The sequence below is a fragment of the Uloborus diversus genome, chromosome 3 (assembly GCF_026930045.1).
Source record: "Uloborus diversus isolate 005 chromosome 3, Udiv.v.3.1, whole genome shotgun sequence".
In the NCBI taxonomy this organism is placed as follows: Eukaryota; Metazoa; Arthropoda; class Arachnida; order Araneae; family Uloboridae; genus Uloborus; species Uloborus diversus.
In genome coordinates this window covers 70003044-70020833 of record NC_072733.1, presented here as the reverse complement: position 1 = coordinate 70020833, position 17790 = coordinate 70003044, and the positions used below count along the sequence as shown (strand labels likewise).

Here is a 17790-nt window from a genome sequence, read left to right as displayed (position 1 = left end):
GTTCCCCCCTAAAATCATTTGGTGTTATGGAGCATACCAAAAACTTTACCAAGAAATGAACAATGTTGAGTTTCACGAGGGTTTGCCTTCTAATATTAATACTGTGTCTCATGCCTTGGTTATCCTGGACGACCTCATGCAAGAAATTTCTGGTGACAATAAGTTAACAAAACTGTTTACAAAAGGAAGTCACCACCGTAATTTAAGTATCATTTTTATTGTTCAAAATATATTTCATAAAGGGAAAGAAATGAGGGATATTTCTCTAAACTCCCATTACCTGATTATATTCAAGAATCCACGTGACAGATCACAAATCATGCATCTCGGCAGACAGCTATATCCAAATAAAACTAAATTTTTCCAAGAAGTGTACGAAGATGCAACAAAAGAACCATTTAGCTATCTCTTAGTCGACTTAAAACCGGATACAGAAGAATTTTTGCGCCTGCGCAGTGGATTATTTCCAGGGGAAAAATACTACGCGTACCAACCCCGATAACTCACTTCATGTTCAGACAAGATGAGTGACGCAGTGATAGACTTCGAAGGATTTCAACTCTGTCCGAGACGGTTTATCGTCAAAGAGATGGCTGTTTATGCCGTGAACGACGACACTTTTCACGGCAGGTGGAGTTTTAAGCCACCCCATCCCTTCGAATTATTAAGTCGCAAAAAGCGACAAACTTATTCCTGGGTAACCAGGAATTTACACCATATAGAATGGGATGATGGTGAACTACACTATGGATTTTTGCGACACGTTCTGGATATGATCATGAAAATGTTTTCAACCATCTACATAAAAGGCTTGGAAAAAAAGAAATTTTTAGAAGATCTGACGGGTCGAGAATTGTTCAACTTGGATGAGTTAGACTGCCCCAAGGTCACTGATCTGCCAAAATATGAAGTGACGTGCCCGTTCATGCACAGACAAGACTTGGAACACTGTGCTGTATATAAAGCGAGAGTCTTCTTGAGATTTTTAGAATCTGTATAACTTGTGACCGGTTCGGTATGTCTGCCTGTTCACGAAAACAGCTCGAACTTTTGAAATTGATTCTGAAAAGTAAAGCGAAAAGTTCTATTTTAAGAAAGAGCCCAAACAGTGTCATCAAATCTTTATGCGAGTGCGCTTTGAATGTATTGCGAGGGAATGTACCCCTAAGTAAAAATCAAAAATCTAGACTTGCTCCCTATAAAAGAAGTCTCCGAAAACTTTCTAACAGAAAAGTACCTCTGTACAAAAAGCGACAACTGCTTTCACAACGCGGAGACGGTTTTTTAAGCTTTTTCATTCCCGCAGCCATCTCAGTCATAAGCTCCCTAATCAATGGAGTACGGCAGGAAAATGGTACTGGTTCCAGAAGATCGAGCTGAAATATTTGATCATGTATCTAATTTAGATGCTCAAATGAACGAAATTCTACGCAGAAAAGATTTATCAGAAAACGACAAGGTGAACAGTTATTTACAAGTTCTCCAAAAATTCGTTAAAATCCAACACCCACCATTACCACCACAACCACGCGAGCAAGAAAAGGTAGAAGATACTGTACAAAATGAACCCACTGAACCGACAAAAGAAACAGAAGTTGAAGACATCGTGGCAAAAAAGATTTTAACTGCTGCTCCGGCTAAGTACACGGACACGGCTAAAAATATTTTGAATTTTTTAAAAACGAACAAACCATATTGTCTTGGACACCTGAAGGGGAAATGGTATACAAAGGAGAACGTTTTCCTCGAACAAACATTGTTAGATTAGTCACTGATCTACTGCGCAATAGGAAGCAAAGTGCACCGGGATCAAAGGACTTTAGTTTGGCTGTTAAAGAAATGAACTTACCCACTAGCTACATTGTAAATAAGAAAATGTTTCCAAATAAATTTGTTAAATCTAAAAACAGAAATGCTAAACGTATGTATGCAAAGAAACCCTCCTGGGTTAAATATTGATTCAATAAACTAACTACTTTGTGAAAAATATAAATGCGTATTTTATTCCTGTGTTTTCATGCTTCTGATTTATTTATTTTTGTTTATTCAACACCTTTTTATCCTTTACAAAAGTATTAAATGGGTTTTACATTCCAAGAAAAGACAAGATTTTTGGAAAACAAGATTTTTTTTAATTAAAAACAAAAATATTAATACAAACATGTAGCTTGTTTTTTTTTTCAGACAATAAATGCATTTTTTTTTTTTTTGGCACACATTATACACTTTTTGCAAAACTCGTAAAGAAAAAATACAATTTATACTCATCAAGTACAACTATTTACATACAGTATGTGATTTGCATACATATATATTTTTTTTTCGAACATATTTTGAGCATAGAGAAAAAGGTGATGGTATGAGAAAAAGTCTAGTACCCATAGGGCAAGGTCGAATAGTCCGGTTGTATGACTCTTTTGTTGTAGATTATTTGATACATTTTATTTTCAACTTTATTCATAATTTTTCTCCTTTTTGGCTCCCTGCAAATTTTTGCCGGGTTATGGATATTGATGGAGGAGGGTTCGTCCAAGCTTAGCACGAGCTGCTTGATGGAATCGAAGTTGAGGAGCTGGACGTTCCTGTGGTTTAGGGTAAACCCACGTACCTTGCAGCAAGTTTCCCCGTCACTTGTAGTGTAGGCATAGTTTTTCGGGCCACCTGGAATTCAATAAAAAAAAATAAATAAATAAATAAATCAGCAAATCACCAAGAAAAAAAAAGAAATAATTAGGAATAATTTTCCAGAAAAAAAATACGCACCAGACACAAAAACAGAGATGGTGCCACCGTCCAATTCGTCCGTGAAATCCCCAAGAAAGTTTCCGAGAGGAGGGTCGTTAGTTCCATCACTGGAATAAATGATGCTGTCTGTATCATGGTAGAGTACGTGAGTCCCTAATTTGTCCATCTCCTCATACAGCTTCAACCGCGCCCATGCAGTTGTGAAAGCAGCTACAAAAATGTTGGTGCTGGTGTCCTGCTTCACAAACTCGGCTGCAGAAACAAACTGTAGGGCGGCCAGCTCGTCAGATGGGAAAAAAACATCTTTGATCTGAAAATACACAATAAAATAAACAATTAAAACTTTATTTGCAAACTCAATCAAAGCTTCTCTATCTCTTTTGGGTAAAAACTTACAATTTTTGTTGAATCGGCCATATATTTGTTGAAGGTAGGGATGCTATTAACAAACACCAAACTGGTTTTGTTTGTGTTCATGCCAAATCTGTAAATAGAAATTCAGTTTCAGAGAAAAAAAAATTATTAGGTTTTCAATAGAAGGGTAGAGAGAGAAGAAAATGAATCTTACCGTCCCCAAAAACTGTTAAGAGCCAGTTTGGCAACTTGTCTTCTTCCTGGGTTTTTTGAAATGGCGTTGCTGTCCAGCAATATGCCTTCTTTGGCTTCGTAACGGAGTATGTACTCCCTCTTTTCATCTTCTGTGCTGCATTCACGAGGCCAGCCGCTACTCTCCTGTTTTATTTTGAGGAACAGGTCGATGTAATCGCGAAACAGCACATTGGATGAAATGGGGAAATGGTAAACTTCGTACATCTAGAGGTTAAAAAAAAATCACGTTATATATAATATGCATTTTTAAAAATGTTCCAAAAAAAAATATGTATTGAAAGTATTTACTTACATCGGTTATTTGGTACCCCTTTTTCTTTGCGAGCTTTAACTCTTCGCTTACCCATGTACCAGTTAATGCCCTGTCATCATCACAATGTGCACACGGGTCCTGCTGCGTATTCTCGGCACACGTACGACAAAGAGGGAACATCAATTTGTCTTGGATTCGGCAAGGTAGCACCGGCAAATACAGCCCACGAGGAGGTACTACTCGGCACTTCACGATTCCAAAATATTGATCGATGTCGTCGAATCCCTCCGTAATTATCGTAGGGTGCCCGACAGGATAAGGACAGTACTTGTTGACCTTTGAAAAAAGAGAGAGAGAGGGAAATGAGAAATCATTTTGGGGGCTTTACTAAATAAAAATAAAGTAAATAAAACTCAAAGAGAATCTTACCCATGGGTACAGTGACGTAAAGTCGATATACTTCGCAGTACCCTCATAGAAGAGATTCAGAGCATTCGTTCTTCCTCCAAAGAAGGCGTCTCTTGGGTGCAACCGGTCCTGAGCGGTATGTGTTTTCAAAAAGTCTTGAAGGCGAGGGTCTTCCTTCTTTTGCTTCCTAAAATCATGCTCCCAAATTTCGACTACTCTGAACCCCTTCATACGAAGTCTATTCGTCTTTTTGTCAGATTCCTCACGGAGAGTTGACATCGTGACACCCTTAAGGGGGTGCACGGAGTCTCCATCGAAACACGTCGGGCAACCGTGGTAGAAACAACCCTAAAGAAATAAAAAGCACAAACATTTTCTTTAGCATAATATTTAAACAAAAAAAAACTAGATTATGGTCTCTTCATCAAAAAAAAAAAAAAAAAACTTACTTGAAATTGGTAGACGGTATTTGTTTCTTGACAAAACCCGTCAACGGACAACCCAGCTATTTTCTTCTCTCCGGTGCCACTCAATGCATGTTCGATGGTAACACCTTCAGTGGAGGCAACGAAGTCAAGCCATCGGATGGAATCGGCCGAGTATTTGGTGTTGTTGACGTATCCAGACACGGGTACCATGGCAAGAGTATCGGGGCGGATGTGCAAACTTCTGAACACAGCCATACAGGCAGAGGCAATTGTCACATACCTTTTAAAAAAATGATAATAAATGTATAAAAATGTTCTAATAAAATAAAACCTGTATGATGTTTTTTTTTTAAATATATAACACTTACATGAAAGGGTCAACTTTTGAGATTGCCATAAACTGTGAGCGAAATTCAATGCAGCACTGCCGTAGAATATCTACATCAGATCTAAAGTAAAAAAAAATGAAAAATAAGTCACACTAATAAATCTATGTCGTTCAATAAATACGTTGTCGATGAAAAATAGGTACCTGCAATATGCGAGCATTTCTTCTTGGAAGATAAACGAGTCATTTTTATGCTCTTCATACCACTTTATGAAATCGCTCCGAGCTGATGGACTCATAGAGTCTGGACCATAATATTTCATTTCCGGAAGTGTTCCTTCGTAGTCTTGGTTGCTTTGTGTGTTGAAGTAGTGAGGAAAGTATCCTTTCTTCAGTTCCTTCAACCCAAAGCATCCTGGAAGCTTCGATAAGGCCATCGGAAAGAAATTTAATGAGTCGATTACTCTTATTTTCATGCTTGGTAGCTTGATCGACATAACCATAGAGCCATTTGGAATGACTTCTGGCACGTTTCCTTGCTCAAGGAGCCAAGCCATGATGAACTGACCGTCGAACCTAATAAAAATAACAGATTTTTATAAGCAAACAAAAAAAAAGCACATACTATTGTTCAAAAAAAATTTTTTGAAAGAAAAAGACCTACCCTTTCATGTTATGCGCTATCGCCGTATATCCTTTATGCTCTGGGGAAAATAGCCAGGAGCAAAAGTCGTGACAAGCAGAGTAGCCTTTAAACACTTTCTCCGTCTTGTCCTGATACTGTGCCAAGGCGAAGTTCACTTTGTGTTCTCCACTGGCTTGATCTGTCTCAAAGTCGAAAAATATTAATTTTTCGTTTGGGGTTTTAGGTGCCACTTTCTTCAAGAAGCATCGATGCTCCGAAGCAACTACATATACCTCACAAGACGGACACATCGTAGTTCCGCAACGGTGAAGTTCTCTGGGGCATTTCTGACGCTGTATTACTTTGCAACAGCGATCGCATTGATATACCTAAGCAAAGAGATTAAAATTGAAAATGAGTGAAAACTGTGTAATGTAGTTAAAAGAAAAAAAAAAAAAATGGGGATTAAGGTGGAAAAAAAAAATCTTACTTTATCACACAAAGATTTCTGCTGTTTTGAAGAGCAAGCTTTGTGTGTGTCAAAGCAATCAGTCGATCTGCAAAGTCTACCGCAGTCGGTGCACCGTATATTTTCCCCAGGCAAACATTCCCTGCGTAAGCATATGTAGCACGCCTCTGGACATCGGTGATTTTCCCGGTTATTAAACGGCTTCTCGCAGTGCTCGCAATAGAAGTTTGAGCTATAAAACCCCTTCAGCCCCTTGATTACATCATAATGGCCTTGGTGAAGATAAAGGTTAATCCGCTCCGGTCGATTTTGCCCTTTGTAAGATACCTGAAAGATAACAGCAGTATTTAGTATATGAAACTTATTACATGTAAGGGGAAAAAAAAAAGCATACAATGTGAGAACTATTTACCTTATTTAAATTTTCTGAGGAAAATACCACAATTTGCACATTCAAATGTTGCTCAAAAATGGCAATCTCCCGGTATGTACACTGGCCCAGGGGTACACCAGCTGCCTTGTGCAAGTCCATTGCTCGTGTCGTCAATGCCGGTCGATCCTTTCTCTTCAGGGCATTGATCGCCGTGACATCCGCGTGCAAATGGGCTAGGGCAAAGACGATTGCTTTGGCACAGCATAGTCCCAGGTCGTCGCTGGGGATGGCAAGAATCGACGTCTTCAGAAGTTTATCCACGTCTGGGTTGACGAATCTTCTTCTCCCAGCTCCAACAGGTCTCCTGATAGTTACAACGTCCACGCTGAACGTTGTATCTAATTTTATATGCTTCTTGGATTGAAGCACCTTTAACACTGCTGCCAGCATCTTTTCCACGGTGAGATCGGATACTCGCATCAGTGTTGTGGAGATTGGGACGTCTAAATCATCCGATTGAATGCAAAATCGGATGAGATCGACTGGAGCCAAATCAGAGGTGGTCCTCGCAATCAGCATCTCAAACAGCTCCCGGACAACTCCTAGAATCGTTATCAACGGGACTCCATTTGCTGTGGACGGCAGGCGATCCGGATCCACTCTGGCTTCAAAAATTATCTGTTGTCCCTGATATTTAATGTTATGCCTGCGGGATTTTTCTGTAATTATGATGGCGTTTTCCAACTGAAATGAGACAAAAACAATGCACGGTTTTAGAAACACGAAGGAGATAAATTCAATAAATCGAGACACTGAAATGAATACTTACTTCATTTCCGGATCCTACTTGAGGGCTCGACATTCCCTGAAATATTGGGGATGCCTCAAAAAAGGACTGAGTTGGCTCTCCAATAATCTAAGCGGGAAAACGATAGATAAATACGTATAGATCACAGTGTAAAAGAAGAAGGCAGTTACCAAGCAAGAAAACAACTTACTTCATCGTCATCCTCCCAAAAATTCTGCGTCAGATCCCCTATTAACTAGATAAAAGAAAAGGGAGAATCATAAAGCATTTTTTACATACGTGACGTATAAACAACCAATTCAGACGTAGTTTATAAGTTTTTTTTTTTTTTTTATTATTATTACTATTTAAAATGAACTTCTTACATTGTCGCTCTCTTCAAAAAGTGCTTGTGTGTCCTCTCCGAATATCTGGAAGTACAGGATAAAAGAAAACCGTAAATAAAGTAATACATAAACAACTGAAAATCGGTGTACAGATAAAGTTTTAAGAAAACTTACACTGTCGTCAACTTCCAGAAATTCCTGGGTCGCTTCTCCTATAATCTGGAAGTACAGGATAAAAGAAATCGTAAATAAAGTAATACATTAACAGCTAAAATCCGTATACAGATAAAGATTGAAAAAAAAAAAAAAAAAAACTTACACTGTTCTCATCATCTTCCATAAATTCCTGGGTCGCTTCTCCTATTATCTGAAGGGGTAAAAACATTCCGTTATAAGAACATCTATGTATATCATGAGTAATAATAATCACTAATGTATGACAAGCCTAAGTTCTTATTGAAGGAGATTATTAAAAGAAATATATTCATGTATTTAGTTTTAAACACTTTTGGCTATTTTCTTTAAGTATGATTGTTGCTGTTTTGTCTATTGTTTTGGCCACTTTGAAGGGAAAAGCAAAGCCAATTCATGTATGTATTGTTTTAATATAACCACCGTTTTTTTTTTTTTTTATTTCCATGTTTTCGAGCAGAGCATCACCACGACAAATAGAAGCAGTCAGGTACCCACCGTTTTTTTCCTCTCTCAAGGAGACTGGGGTCGTATACTGGAAAGGAAAGCGTTATCACCCGGTACCCACCGTTTTTATTTATTTTTTTCCCCTCTCTCTCGAGTAGATACCACCGTTAACTAGATTATTTTTGAATTATAATTTTCTGAATTTTTGGCGATCTAAGAAACTGACTTTTGTGTCATTTCGTAAATACGTTCACTAGTATTATTTTTGAATGTGTTGAGAATTCCTGATTTTTTTTTTTTTTGGCGATCTTAGCAACTGACTATGTGTCATTTCGTGGATATACAGTAGATTCAATACCGTTTTTTAAAGTGTATATTTCTGTATGTCATTTTAGTTTCATATTATGAAATGTATTATGTTATATGTGTGTTCTCTGCTTTAATTTTATTAGTTTTCCAATTGATAGAGGAACAATGAAGCTTACTTCATTTTCGTCTTCAATAAAGTTTTGCGTGGATTCACCCACAATCTGAAAACAAAATAATTACATTTGATACAACATTTTAACTTGGCGACATAGAGGAAAACAAAATAACCATCAGTGTTCTAGCTGTAAATAGGAAGGGATTTTTTTTTTTTTTTTTGAATTCCTAAAAATTTAATTTCATGAAAATAAAAACTAACTTCGTCCTCTTGATCAATAAATGGAATGTCTTCATCAATGTCTTCAAAAAGAGCCTGAAAATCAAAACATTCATCAGTATTTTGACTGTAATATTTTATTAAGTTTGTAGTATCAGATGAAAAAAAAAATGTGTATTTACATTTGCTTTGCGTTTCATTGGAGACATTTTTACACTCCTACAAAATCGTTCCGATTCTGTCAACCAGCTCTGAAGATGGAATGTGCAGGAGGGGAGTCAACATTTTGATCGGGCCTATAACACAAAAGTGTTTTTACCCGGATTCAGATTTTAGACGAATGAGAGGGGAAGGGAATGAATAATTTTGACTGGGCCTCCAGGCATTTAGGATGCCTGGGAAAAACCAATTCTAAAAAGGGGGGGGGAGATAAGCTTATGGCCTCGCTAGGGCTGCGAGACCGCTTATAAGGGCGTTGATTTGTTGCTGCTGGGCCTGAAGTTGATGGAGAACTTGCGTCATCAGCGACATGAGTTGCCCCATGTCTTGTCCTGGATTGGATAACTGTTGCAGAGCAACTGGTCTTGGGAGGAAATCCGTGGCAGCTGTACTGCGGGTCCTACGGGTCCAAGCATTACCGTCCTGGGCAGGAAAGGTCTTCGGGGTCCTGGGCATTCTTGGCTTCGGCTTCTCCGGGCACACTGGAGCGTTGGCAGGATGGGCGCCCCCGCATAGGGCGCAGCAAGCTGGCGTGGAGGGGTCCTTGGTGCATTCAAATGAACGGTGCTCCTTGGCGCACTTCAGGCAGCGAGGGGTCCTGTAGCATTTGGATGCGGTGTGTCCATATCTTTGGCATTTGTAGCACTGTATGGGTGCAGTCTTTGGCCGGAGACGCTCGACGGAAATGCGGAGATAGCCAATGTGGCTAACTCCGAGGACGTCATCAGTATTGTCCCTCTTGTTAATTACCGCTATGAAGAGAGGTAGGGGCTTTTTCTCTGGTCCGACTTGCATTTGGAGTACCTTTGTCACGTCAAATCCGAGACCTTTCAAGTCATTCATGAGCTCGTCAGTAGGGTGGGTTAGCGGGAGACCACGGATTACTACCTTGAGGGGCCTCTTGGAAGGGAGGGTGCGGCTGTGATATTGTAGTTGCTTATCGTGCAGATATCCTTCGATGAGATCGTAATCGTCCATGAGAGACGGGTAGATTTGGAGATCATCTCCGGTGATTTTCCCTTGTACTGGGCCGGCACACATCTTGGCGAGGGTGTCCAGGAGTTGAACAGGCTTCGTGACATTTGCGACCGTGATTGGGGGGGGCCTTGTCTTTGGAGTGTTGGGCTTGTTAGGAGCGTCATCCGTAGTATGAGTTGTCAGCGTCTGTGTCTGGGGTGGCTCATCATCCTTGGTGGCAAGAGGCTGGAATCGGTTGCTAAGTAGGATTGTTGGGTCGTCATTGTCGCTGGGTCTCATCTCATGGGGAGAGGATCTTTTAGCCTTCTTGAAGGGGCTCCGGAAGAATGAGTCAAGTTCGTTGTCCGTGTCAGGAGCTGTGGGGTTTGTCTGGGGATGCATCTTGAGGAGCATTTGTTCCGTCGTATTGATGAACCGATTCAAGTCACTGCAGATGGTGAATTCACCGATGGAGGGTTTGGTCAGGTGCAGGTCATTGAGATCTTTGAGCAGTTGTGAGAGATATTTGAGTGTTCCTTCCAGCGTGGGTTTATCGGTGCATCCTTCGATCTTGTCGTGGACCTCTTGATGCTTGTATTTATACTTTTGCAGAATTTTAACAAATTCGGGCTTTAGGTCGTCTATCCGTCGTCCAGGTTGATCATTCCGAGAGGAAATCGTTGGAGAGTTAGTTGCGGGGGAAGCGGGAGCGCTGGCCCGGGGGACGGTTTCGATGACGGGAGAAACCCCGCCGGCCCTGAAAAGGGCCTCTACGCCGTTTGCAGGAAACTCAGTCAAGGTGCTCTATTTGTACACCTCACCCGGCTTGGTTGTTCCACCAATGGAGGCTTGCCAATCGTCGGCCAATGGGCGATCTCCGATCCAGCGGACAATTTTAATTAAAAATAATTAGCATACATTGATTAAGACTCCCCGCTAATATTAATCGAAAAAGAGACGCGCATCGAGAGAAAAAAAATTTCGCACTGCTATGATTTTTCAAATTTAAACTAACGTGAGTCATCGCGGGGACTTGTCCGATCGTGACGGAACGCGAATTTCGGACAAAGCGGCAATCGACTGATAAAGGCTTAAATAGATAATACACCGGATATCTGGATTAATTTTCTCAAAAGCATTAAGAAAACAGGAAGGGGGAGGAGCATAGGAAACATGATTTGTTTTATTTTTTAATCTTATCATTGTGACTAATTTTTTTTAAAATCGTGTGATAACCTCTTCGTTTGAAGGGAAAAAAAAATGCCTGACCGGAAGAAATACTTTTCGGTAGTGAACCCCATTTTCTCGTATTTGTTTTTTTTTTTTCCCCATACAAAAATTCATCGTAGCCACCGTTTTTTTTATTTCCATGTTTCGAGCACCTCTGAAAAATGAGTCACACGGGTACTCCTCTCTTTTGAAGAAAATGCTTAAGCGGATGATAAAACCCCCAAGGAAAATAATAATAATAATAATAATTTTTGGGCCCCCCCATTTCTCTCGCATACATATCTATATTTTTCCCCCCAGGCGAACGACAAAAATTCTTCGTAACCACCGTTTTTTTTATTTATTTCCATGTTTCGAGCAGAGCATCACCTCTGAGTCACGCAGGAACCCGCCCCCCTCCGAACGGGGGGTCGTCCTCTAGCAAGAAACGGACCTTTTTCTCCTCTCTCTCGAGGAGGAGATGGGGGGTCGTGTAAGGAACGCGTAACCACCGTTTTTTTCCTCCACCGAGGGGACGAAGTCGCGGCCACTGCTAGGGACCCGGCCTGGTCCCTAGTGTTGTAAAAAATGAAAATGCCCCCTAGTGTTCAGTGGCGGATCACCGCATAGGCGCATGAGGCGATAGCTGGGGCCTCCAGCAAAGCAGGGGGCCTCCGGGGCCGCGAAGTGTTACATACTCAAAACGAAAATATTTTGCTTTAGGATTTGCCATGGAAAGTCATAATTTTGAGTGAAAAATGATCAAAATTCATGGAAATTGACAGTAATGGATTTTAAGCGCTGACTGATTGCTCCCCATAGGGCCGCGTCTAAGGGGGCCCCAGGCTTCAGGTGCTTTTGTTTGGATCTTTCCAGGGGAAAAAATTGTTCGTTTAGAGGAATTGCAATGGGTAACGTCATAATTTTGAGCGGAAAATGCTCGAAACTCATGGAATCTACAATTAGTCATGGATTTTAGGCGCGGGTTTGCTGCTCCCAATGGGACCCCCAGCGTCTAAAGGAAGCCCCAGGCTTGGAGTGCGTTTGTTTGGATTTTTCCCAGGAGAAAAAAAATGTTTATTTTGAGGATTTGCCCATGGAAAGTAATCATTTTGAGTGGAAAATACTCAAAACTAATGGAAATTGACAGTTAGTGATGGATTTTTGGCGCGAGCTGATTGCTCCCAATAGGGCCCCCTAATAGGATTGCTCCCAATAGGGCCACATCTAAGAGGGCCACAGGCTTCAGGTGCCTTTGTTTGGATTTTTCCAGGAGAAAAAATTGTTCGTTTAGAGGATTTGCAATGGAAAGTCATAATTTTGAGTGGAAAAGGCTCGAAACTCATGGAATCGACAATTAGTCATGGATTTTAGGCGCGGGGTATGCTGCTCCCAATGGGGTCCCCAGCGTCTAAAGGAGCCCCAGGCTTGGAGTGCGTTTGTTTGGATTTTTCCAGGAGAAAAAATTGCTTATCCTGAGGATTTGCCATGGAAAGTAATCATTTTGAGTGGAAAATGCTCAAAACTAATGGAAATTGAGTTAGTGATGGATTTTTAGCGCAAGCTGATTGCTCCCAATAGGGCCCCCTAATGGGATTGCTCCAAATAGGGCCACATCTCAGAGGGCCCCAGGCTTCAGGTGTCTTTGTTTGGATTTTTCCAGGAGAAAAAATTGTTCGTTTAGAGGATTTGCAATGGAATGTCATAATTTTGAGTGGAGAATACTCAAAACTCACGGAATCGACAGTTAGTCATGGATTTTAGGCGCGGGTTTGCTGCTCCCAATAGGGTACACTGCTTCTAAAGGGGCCCCAAGCTTCAAGTGCGTTTGTTTGGATTTTTCCAGGATAAAAAAAATGCTTGTTTTGAGGATTTGCCATGGAAAGTAATAATTTTGAGTGAAAAATGCTCTAAACTCATGGAAATTGAGAGTTAGTCATGAATTTTAGGCGTGGACTGATTGCTCCCAATAGGGTACCCTAATAGGATTGATCCCAATAGGGCTTCGTCTAAGGGGGGCCCCAGGTTTCAGGTGCCTTTGTTTGAATTTTTTCAGGAGGAAAAATTATTCATTTAGAGGATTTGCAATGGGTAAAGTCATAATTTTTTGTAAAAAAAGCTCAATACTCATAGAATTGTCAATTAGTCATGAATTTCAAAATATATTTGTTTCTTTCCTCCGTAATGCTTCATCAAAACAAACAGCATATTTCGTGTTCCACCGTAGCCATCACTTTTTCTGAGATCGGAGAGTTCCCGCTTTTTTTTTCAAGGTCGTGTGTCCCCTAAAGAAAGTGGGGTGTTTAGATAAGAAGTAACAAAAGGAAAGGCATTATATGGCTCAAGTTCCACGTCAAATGGAAGTCAAAACAGGGCGGTTGACCTTGGGAAAATGACCGCGAGCACCGTTCTTCTTCCCTGTACATTTCAATCCAATTCAGCAGTGCAGTGTCATCTTGTCTTGCAACAGTGGTCAGAATCTTGCTAGTTTAATGAAAGAAAAGAAGCCTTCTCCCCCCCCCCAAAAAAAAAAAACAGCACTGGAATTTAGGTGAGCAATCAAACTTTTTTTTTCTCTAATGCCTGAACTTACTTTTTAGTCGTAAGTTTGAAAACGAAATTGTTTCAATAGAATCGGTAAAGTAGGGAAATGTGGGGCAAAGTGAAATGGTTAAGATCACTTACTTCATTTCAGTATGAACAAATTGGAATTTTGTTCGAAAATTTTCGGCTCATAAAGTAGGAACAATATATTTTGTAATAAAACTTGCATTTAAACATTATTTTTTAATTTTTAGCTATAACTTTGCACCTCCAAAAAAAGGTCGAAATATTTACTTTTTTTTCTATGGGGCAAAGTGAAAAATGAAATTTTTTCGAATTAAACATTTTTTATTTGATTATTAAAGATATCTTTGATCAAATGAATGAGTAAATAAAAGAATAAATGAATGAATAAATAAAAAGAAAAGGAAAAAATAAGCAAATAAAAAATAATTAGTTAATATATGAGAAAAAATTAAATGAGTCAATAAAAAAAAAATAATTTTAATTCTGAAATTTTGAATTCAAATTCTGTGTTTCGCAATAACGAGTTGCGACAGGACCCTACTCATTGGAGTTATTGTTTACAGAAACGGCTCCTGTCCCCCCAAGCCTGCCCCTCCTCCTGGGAAGTTACGTGTGCTTAGTTGTGTGTGTGTAAACCTATGTGTATGCACGTAGGCGTGTGTGTATGAGTATGAGCGTGCGTGTGTGCAGGACATCGACGCCACCTACCAGAAGAAGCAGATTCCGGGGGACAATGCTCAGGACCAGCAGAGGACGGTGGGCGGTAGTGCTGCAGAGGAAATCGGGAGGAAAATAAAATCACAGTAACGTCAAGGGACAGTCAAATGAGAACAATAAGCAATCGTGATTGCTCAATTGTGAATGAATAAGAAAATGAATGAATGAATAAATAAGGTAACTATTAAATAAAAGAATGTAAATGAAATAATTAATAAATAAATACGCAAGTGATTTATAAAGTATTGAAGAAGTAAACGAAATGGAGCTGTTTCACTTTGTCCCATCTACTTTGCCCCACATGCACTTGAATAACTGTACAAATTATTTAAAACAACAAATAAGAAGCTTAATATTAAACAAATACTTTGCCGAATATTAGTAGATCTCAATTAATATTTAAAACATTAATTCCAAGAACTTTATCATCTAATAATAACAAAAATAATTTTTGACTTACAGCAAAATATTACAATATGAGTATCAATTTTTTTCTTTCTCTTTCTTTTCTTTTTTTTTTTTTTTTCGCTCACAAAAGTAAATTTTTATAATTTGCTTTCAACTGTCCGGTCTCGCGTAGGGTGGTTAAGTAATTATATCATATTAAACCAAGATTTCTGTTCCTTGAATATAAGGCACGTGCGCAGACCAAGTTGATACCGAGTAATACTTAAGACTTATAAATTGTAAGGGTTATTTCCTTTTACCAGAAATGCTTAGAAATGCCCCCAACCCCAAAAAAAAAGCATCTATCAGTCACATTTGAATTTCGACGTCTTGAATTCAAATTATTTTTTAGAAATCAGGAACTGCAATAAGACCCTACTCGTTGGGTTTCTTGTTTTTACAAATAAAATGGAATGATCAAGAAATTTGCACCCGTCATATTATGACTGGTGGTTTTCTAGAATTGGTGACACGAGGTATTTCCACAAAAAAGAAATAGTGATTAGATTGCCGTAATACAAATGAAGAATTTATAGCCGATATCCACCAGTAAGTATACTTATCATGAAGATTATTTACAGTGTATAACGTTATGTATTTTAATTTCTTATCAGTCTTAAATGACGGGATAAGTGGACAGAGTACCAAGTGCGTACCGAGTACCCGGTACCACACTAATTACTGCTATTCTTTCACCACTATTCTAGAGAAATTGATATAATTATTGTACATTACTGATTCTCGTGGGCATGTTCTACGTAATACATTGTTTTAAGCAGCTCCCCCCACAAGGCCGTAGCCAGAGGGGGGGAGGTCAAGGGTGTCAGGCCCCTCTCGAAATTTTCAAAATCTTGCATGCTATAAAAACGCTCTCAAAAATGTTTCGCACTTCAACTCGAAAAAGTTAAAAATCTCCCCCCCCCCCCCCCCCCCCAATATCACCGAAGATCGTCTAAACTTCCGTTTTAAAGGCTTCAATTCCAAAAAAATCTCCGTTGAAGCGCCCCCGAAAATTAGCGAAAAAGGGCCCACAAACCTCTCCTCCCACTATCGTTACCGAAGATGTTTTAAAACATGCGTTTTAAAGCTGACTTCAAAATTTTTTGCAGGAATATCTCTCTGACCCCCCCTCATTAAAATCATTAAAGATTATCTTTAATTTAGTTTTCATGGCTTAAATTTCAAACATTTTTCAGAGGAGAGGCGTCCGAAAACTCCTTTTTTCCCTAACAGCATTGAAAGTCAACCAAAATTACGTTTTCGGAGCTTCAATTGGGAAAGATGGCCAATCCACTTTACGTTACCGAAGATGATCTTTCAATCGTATTCTAAAGATTTCAGTTTCGAAAAAAAAAAAAAGAAATCCCGGAGATTGACACCAAATCTCTCTCCTCCCTAACATTACCAAATATCGTTTAAAACTCCATTTTTGCAACTATAATTTCGGACATTTTCGGGGAGAGCCGCCGCCGAACCCCCTTTCTCGTAGCATAATAGGTGATAATCGACAGTTTTAAAGGATACAATTTCAAAAAAGACCGGGGGAGCGCCTCTGAACCTCTATTTACATTACCAAAAGTTGTCTAAAAATGCATTTTTAAAACTACAAATAAAGAAAATTTGCGAGGTCGGGCCCTGGAATCTCTCTTCCCCATAACATCACCAAATGTCTTCTAAAACTGCGTTTTTAGAGCTATAATTGAAAAAAAAATTAGTTGGCGAGCTCCTGAAAAGCCCTTTTATTAACATAATTTAGAGATGTAACAATACTGCGGTTTTACAATTATCTTCATACCTCTTCTGCTTCTAACATTACAAAAGATCGTCAAAAACGAATTTTCAAGACTACAATTCCTTGAACTTACTGGGGCAGAAGCCGCTGCATTACAAACACTTATGATATAAAAGAAGAGACCTGCATTTTCATACACTCCTATTATTTTTTATTTGACTTCGGAATCGCCCTGAAGGTCGGATCATGCCGCGACAGCAACTTCTGACACTTACCACTGATCCAAAAGAGGGTTTTAACCCTTTTGACAAAATCAAAGACAGTCGAAAATTAGGTTTTTACGATCGTAATTCTGGAAAATTTTCGACTCAGAGTCCCCAATCCCTGCTATCCTCCCAAAAGTCACTTAAAAGTCCATTTTCAGAATTTTGATTTCGAAAATTTGCGAGGAGGACAGCAGCTACTTACCCACCTCTTATGCAGTTACCAAAGAGAACTTTAGAATGTGTTTAAGAAGGGAAAACTCCTAAATTTAAATCTCCTTCCCATAAACTCTCCCAAAGAAGATTTGTAATGGCGTTTTTAAAGTTTTATTGTATATAACTTGAAATCTTCTCAAACCTCTTCTCTTCTCCACCAGCATCATCAATCGTAGACCTTATAATTTCAAAAACTTTCCGAGTTAAAGCAACCACCTCTCCCCCTAACATGTCCACATGCATCCCAAAATTGCGTTTTTAAACTACAATAACAAAATTTCCCGGGGTCAACCCCAAATGCGTTTTTAGGGTTCAAAAATTTCCAGGGGAGCCTTCACAAAACAAACCCTTTTCCTTGTGTTTTTACCAAATATAGCCTGAAATTGCGTTAAAAAAAATGTCTTTTGAAATTGCGCCTAAAATGAGGTATCAACCCAATGTCAGTTTTTCAAAATATTAAAAATACTTCTGAATCTGCTCCTCTCTTATAAACAATAATTTAGGTGCTCCTGACCTTCAAAGCTCAGGAAAAGTGATTGGTGGTTTATATTACTATTTCATGTTCTAATTTGTGAGCCAATTAAAGGTCTTCATGTCATTGGTATCTCTTTCACGATTGCGACATTTAAGACGCCACACATCATTTTTTGTACCAACAAAACTTGTACATTATTGAATTTTGATTAAGTGATATTATAATAATAATAAATTATTTGGAGAGTGGGAAAAAAAATTATAAAATAAAAAAAAGCCTTCAAAACGGCCGAGAAGATAACCAGCAGTAGCAGTGCATTTTTTAAAGTAG

At 39.2% G+C, this 17790-nt stretch overlaps 2 protein-coding genes across 2 annotated transcripts; both read right to left on the bottom strand.

Moving 5' to 3' along the window:
- Nucleotides 1-2346: 2346 nt before the first annotated feature.
- Nucleotides 2347-4707, bottom strand: LOC129218487 (uncharacterized). Its single transcript, XM_054852771.1, has 7 exons — nt 4465-4707; nt 4037-4363; nt 3647-3943; nt 3314-3558; nt 3142-3229; nt 2764-3055; nt 2347-2661 (listed from the first exon to the last, which is right to left on the bottom strand). The coding sequence occupies exons 1-7, from the start codon at nt 4696-4698 to the stop codon at nt 2372-2374; spliced, it is 1773 nt and encodes a 590-aa protein (XP_054708746.1). The 5' UTR covers nt 4699-4707; the 3' UTR covers nt 2347-2371.
- Nucleotides 4708-5346: 639 nt separating this feature from the next.
- LOC129218784 (uncharacterized) lies at nt 5347-10232 on the bottom strand. The gene is made up of 4 exons (XM_054853108.1): nt 9116-10232; nt 6278-7050; nt 5887-6192; nt 5347-5785 (listed from the first exon to the last, which is right to left on the bottom strand). The coding sequence occupies exons 1-4, from the start codon at nt 10230-10232 to the stop codon at nt 5432-5434; spliced, it is 2550 nt and encodes an 849-aa protein (XP_054709083.1). The 3' UTR covers nt 5347-5431.
- Between the last annotated feature and the right edge of the window lie 7558 nt (nt 10233-17790).

What these genes read in the sequence shown, in the direction of transcription:
- LOC129218784 (XM_054853108.1), bottom strand. Translation starts at nt 10,232, where the DNA reads ATGCATCCCCAGACAAACCCCACAGCTCCTGACACGGACAACGAACTT. An exon ending in AATCAACGCCCTTATAAGCG is followed by an intron (nt 7,051 to 9,115) that starts GTCTCGCAGCCC and finishes TATTCATTTCAG; the next exon opens with TGTCTCGATTTATTGAATTT. An exon ending in AGAAATCTTTGTGTGATAAA is followed by an intron (nt 5,786 to 5,886) that starts GTAAGATTTTTT and finishes CTCTTTGCTTAG; the next exon opens with GTATATCAATGCGATCGCTG.
- LOC129218487 (XM_054852771.1), bottom strand. Translation starts at nt 4,698, where the DNA reads ATGGCTGTGTTCAGAAGTTTGCACATCCGCCCCGATACTCTTGCCATG. An exon ending in TTACGTCACTGTACCCATGG is followed by an intron (nt 3,944 to 4,036) that starts GTAAGATTCTCT and finishes CTTTTTTCAAAG; the next exon opens with GTCAACAAGTACTGTCCTTA. An exon ending in CTTAACAGTTTTTGGGGACG is followed by an intron (nt 3,230 to 3,313) that starts GTAAGATTCATT and finishes TTCTATTTACAG; the next exon opens with ATTTGGCATGAACACAAACA.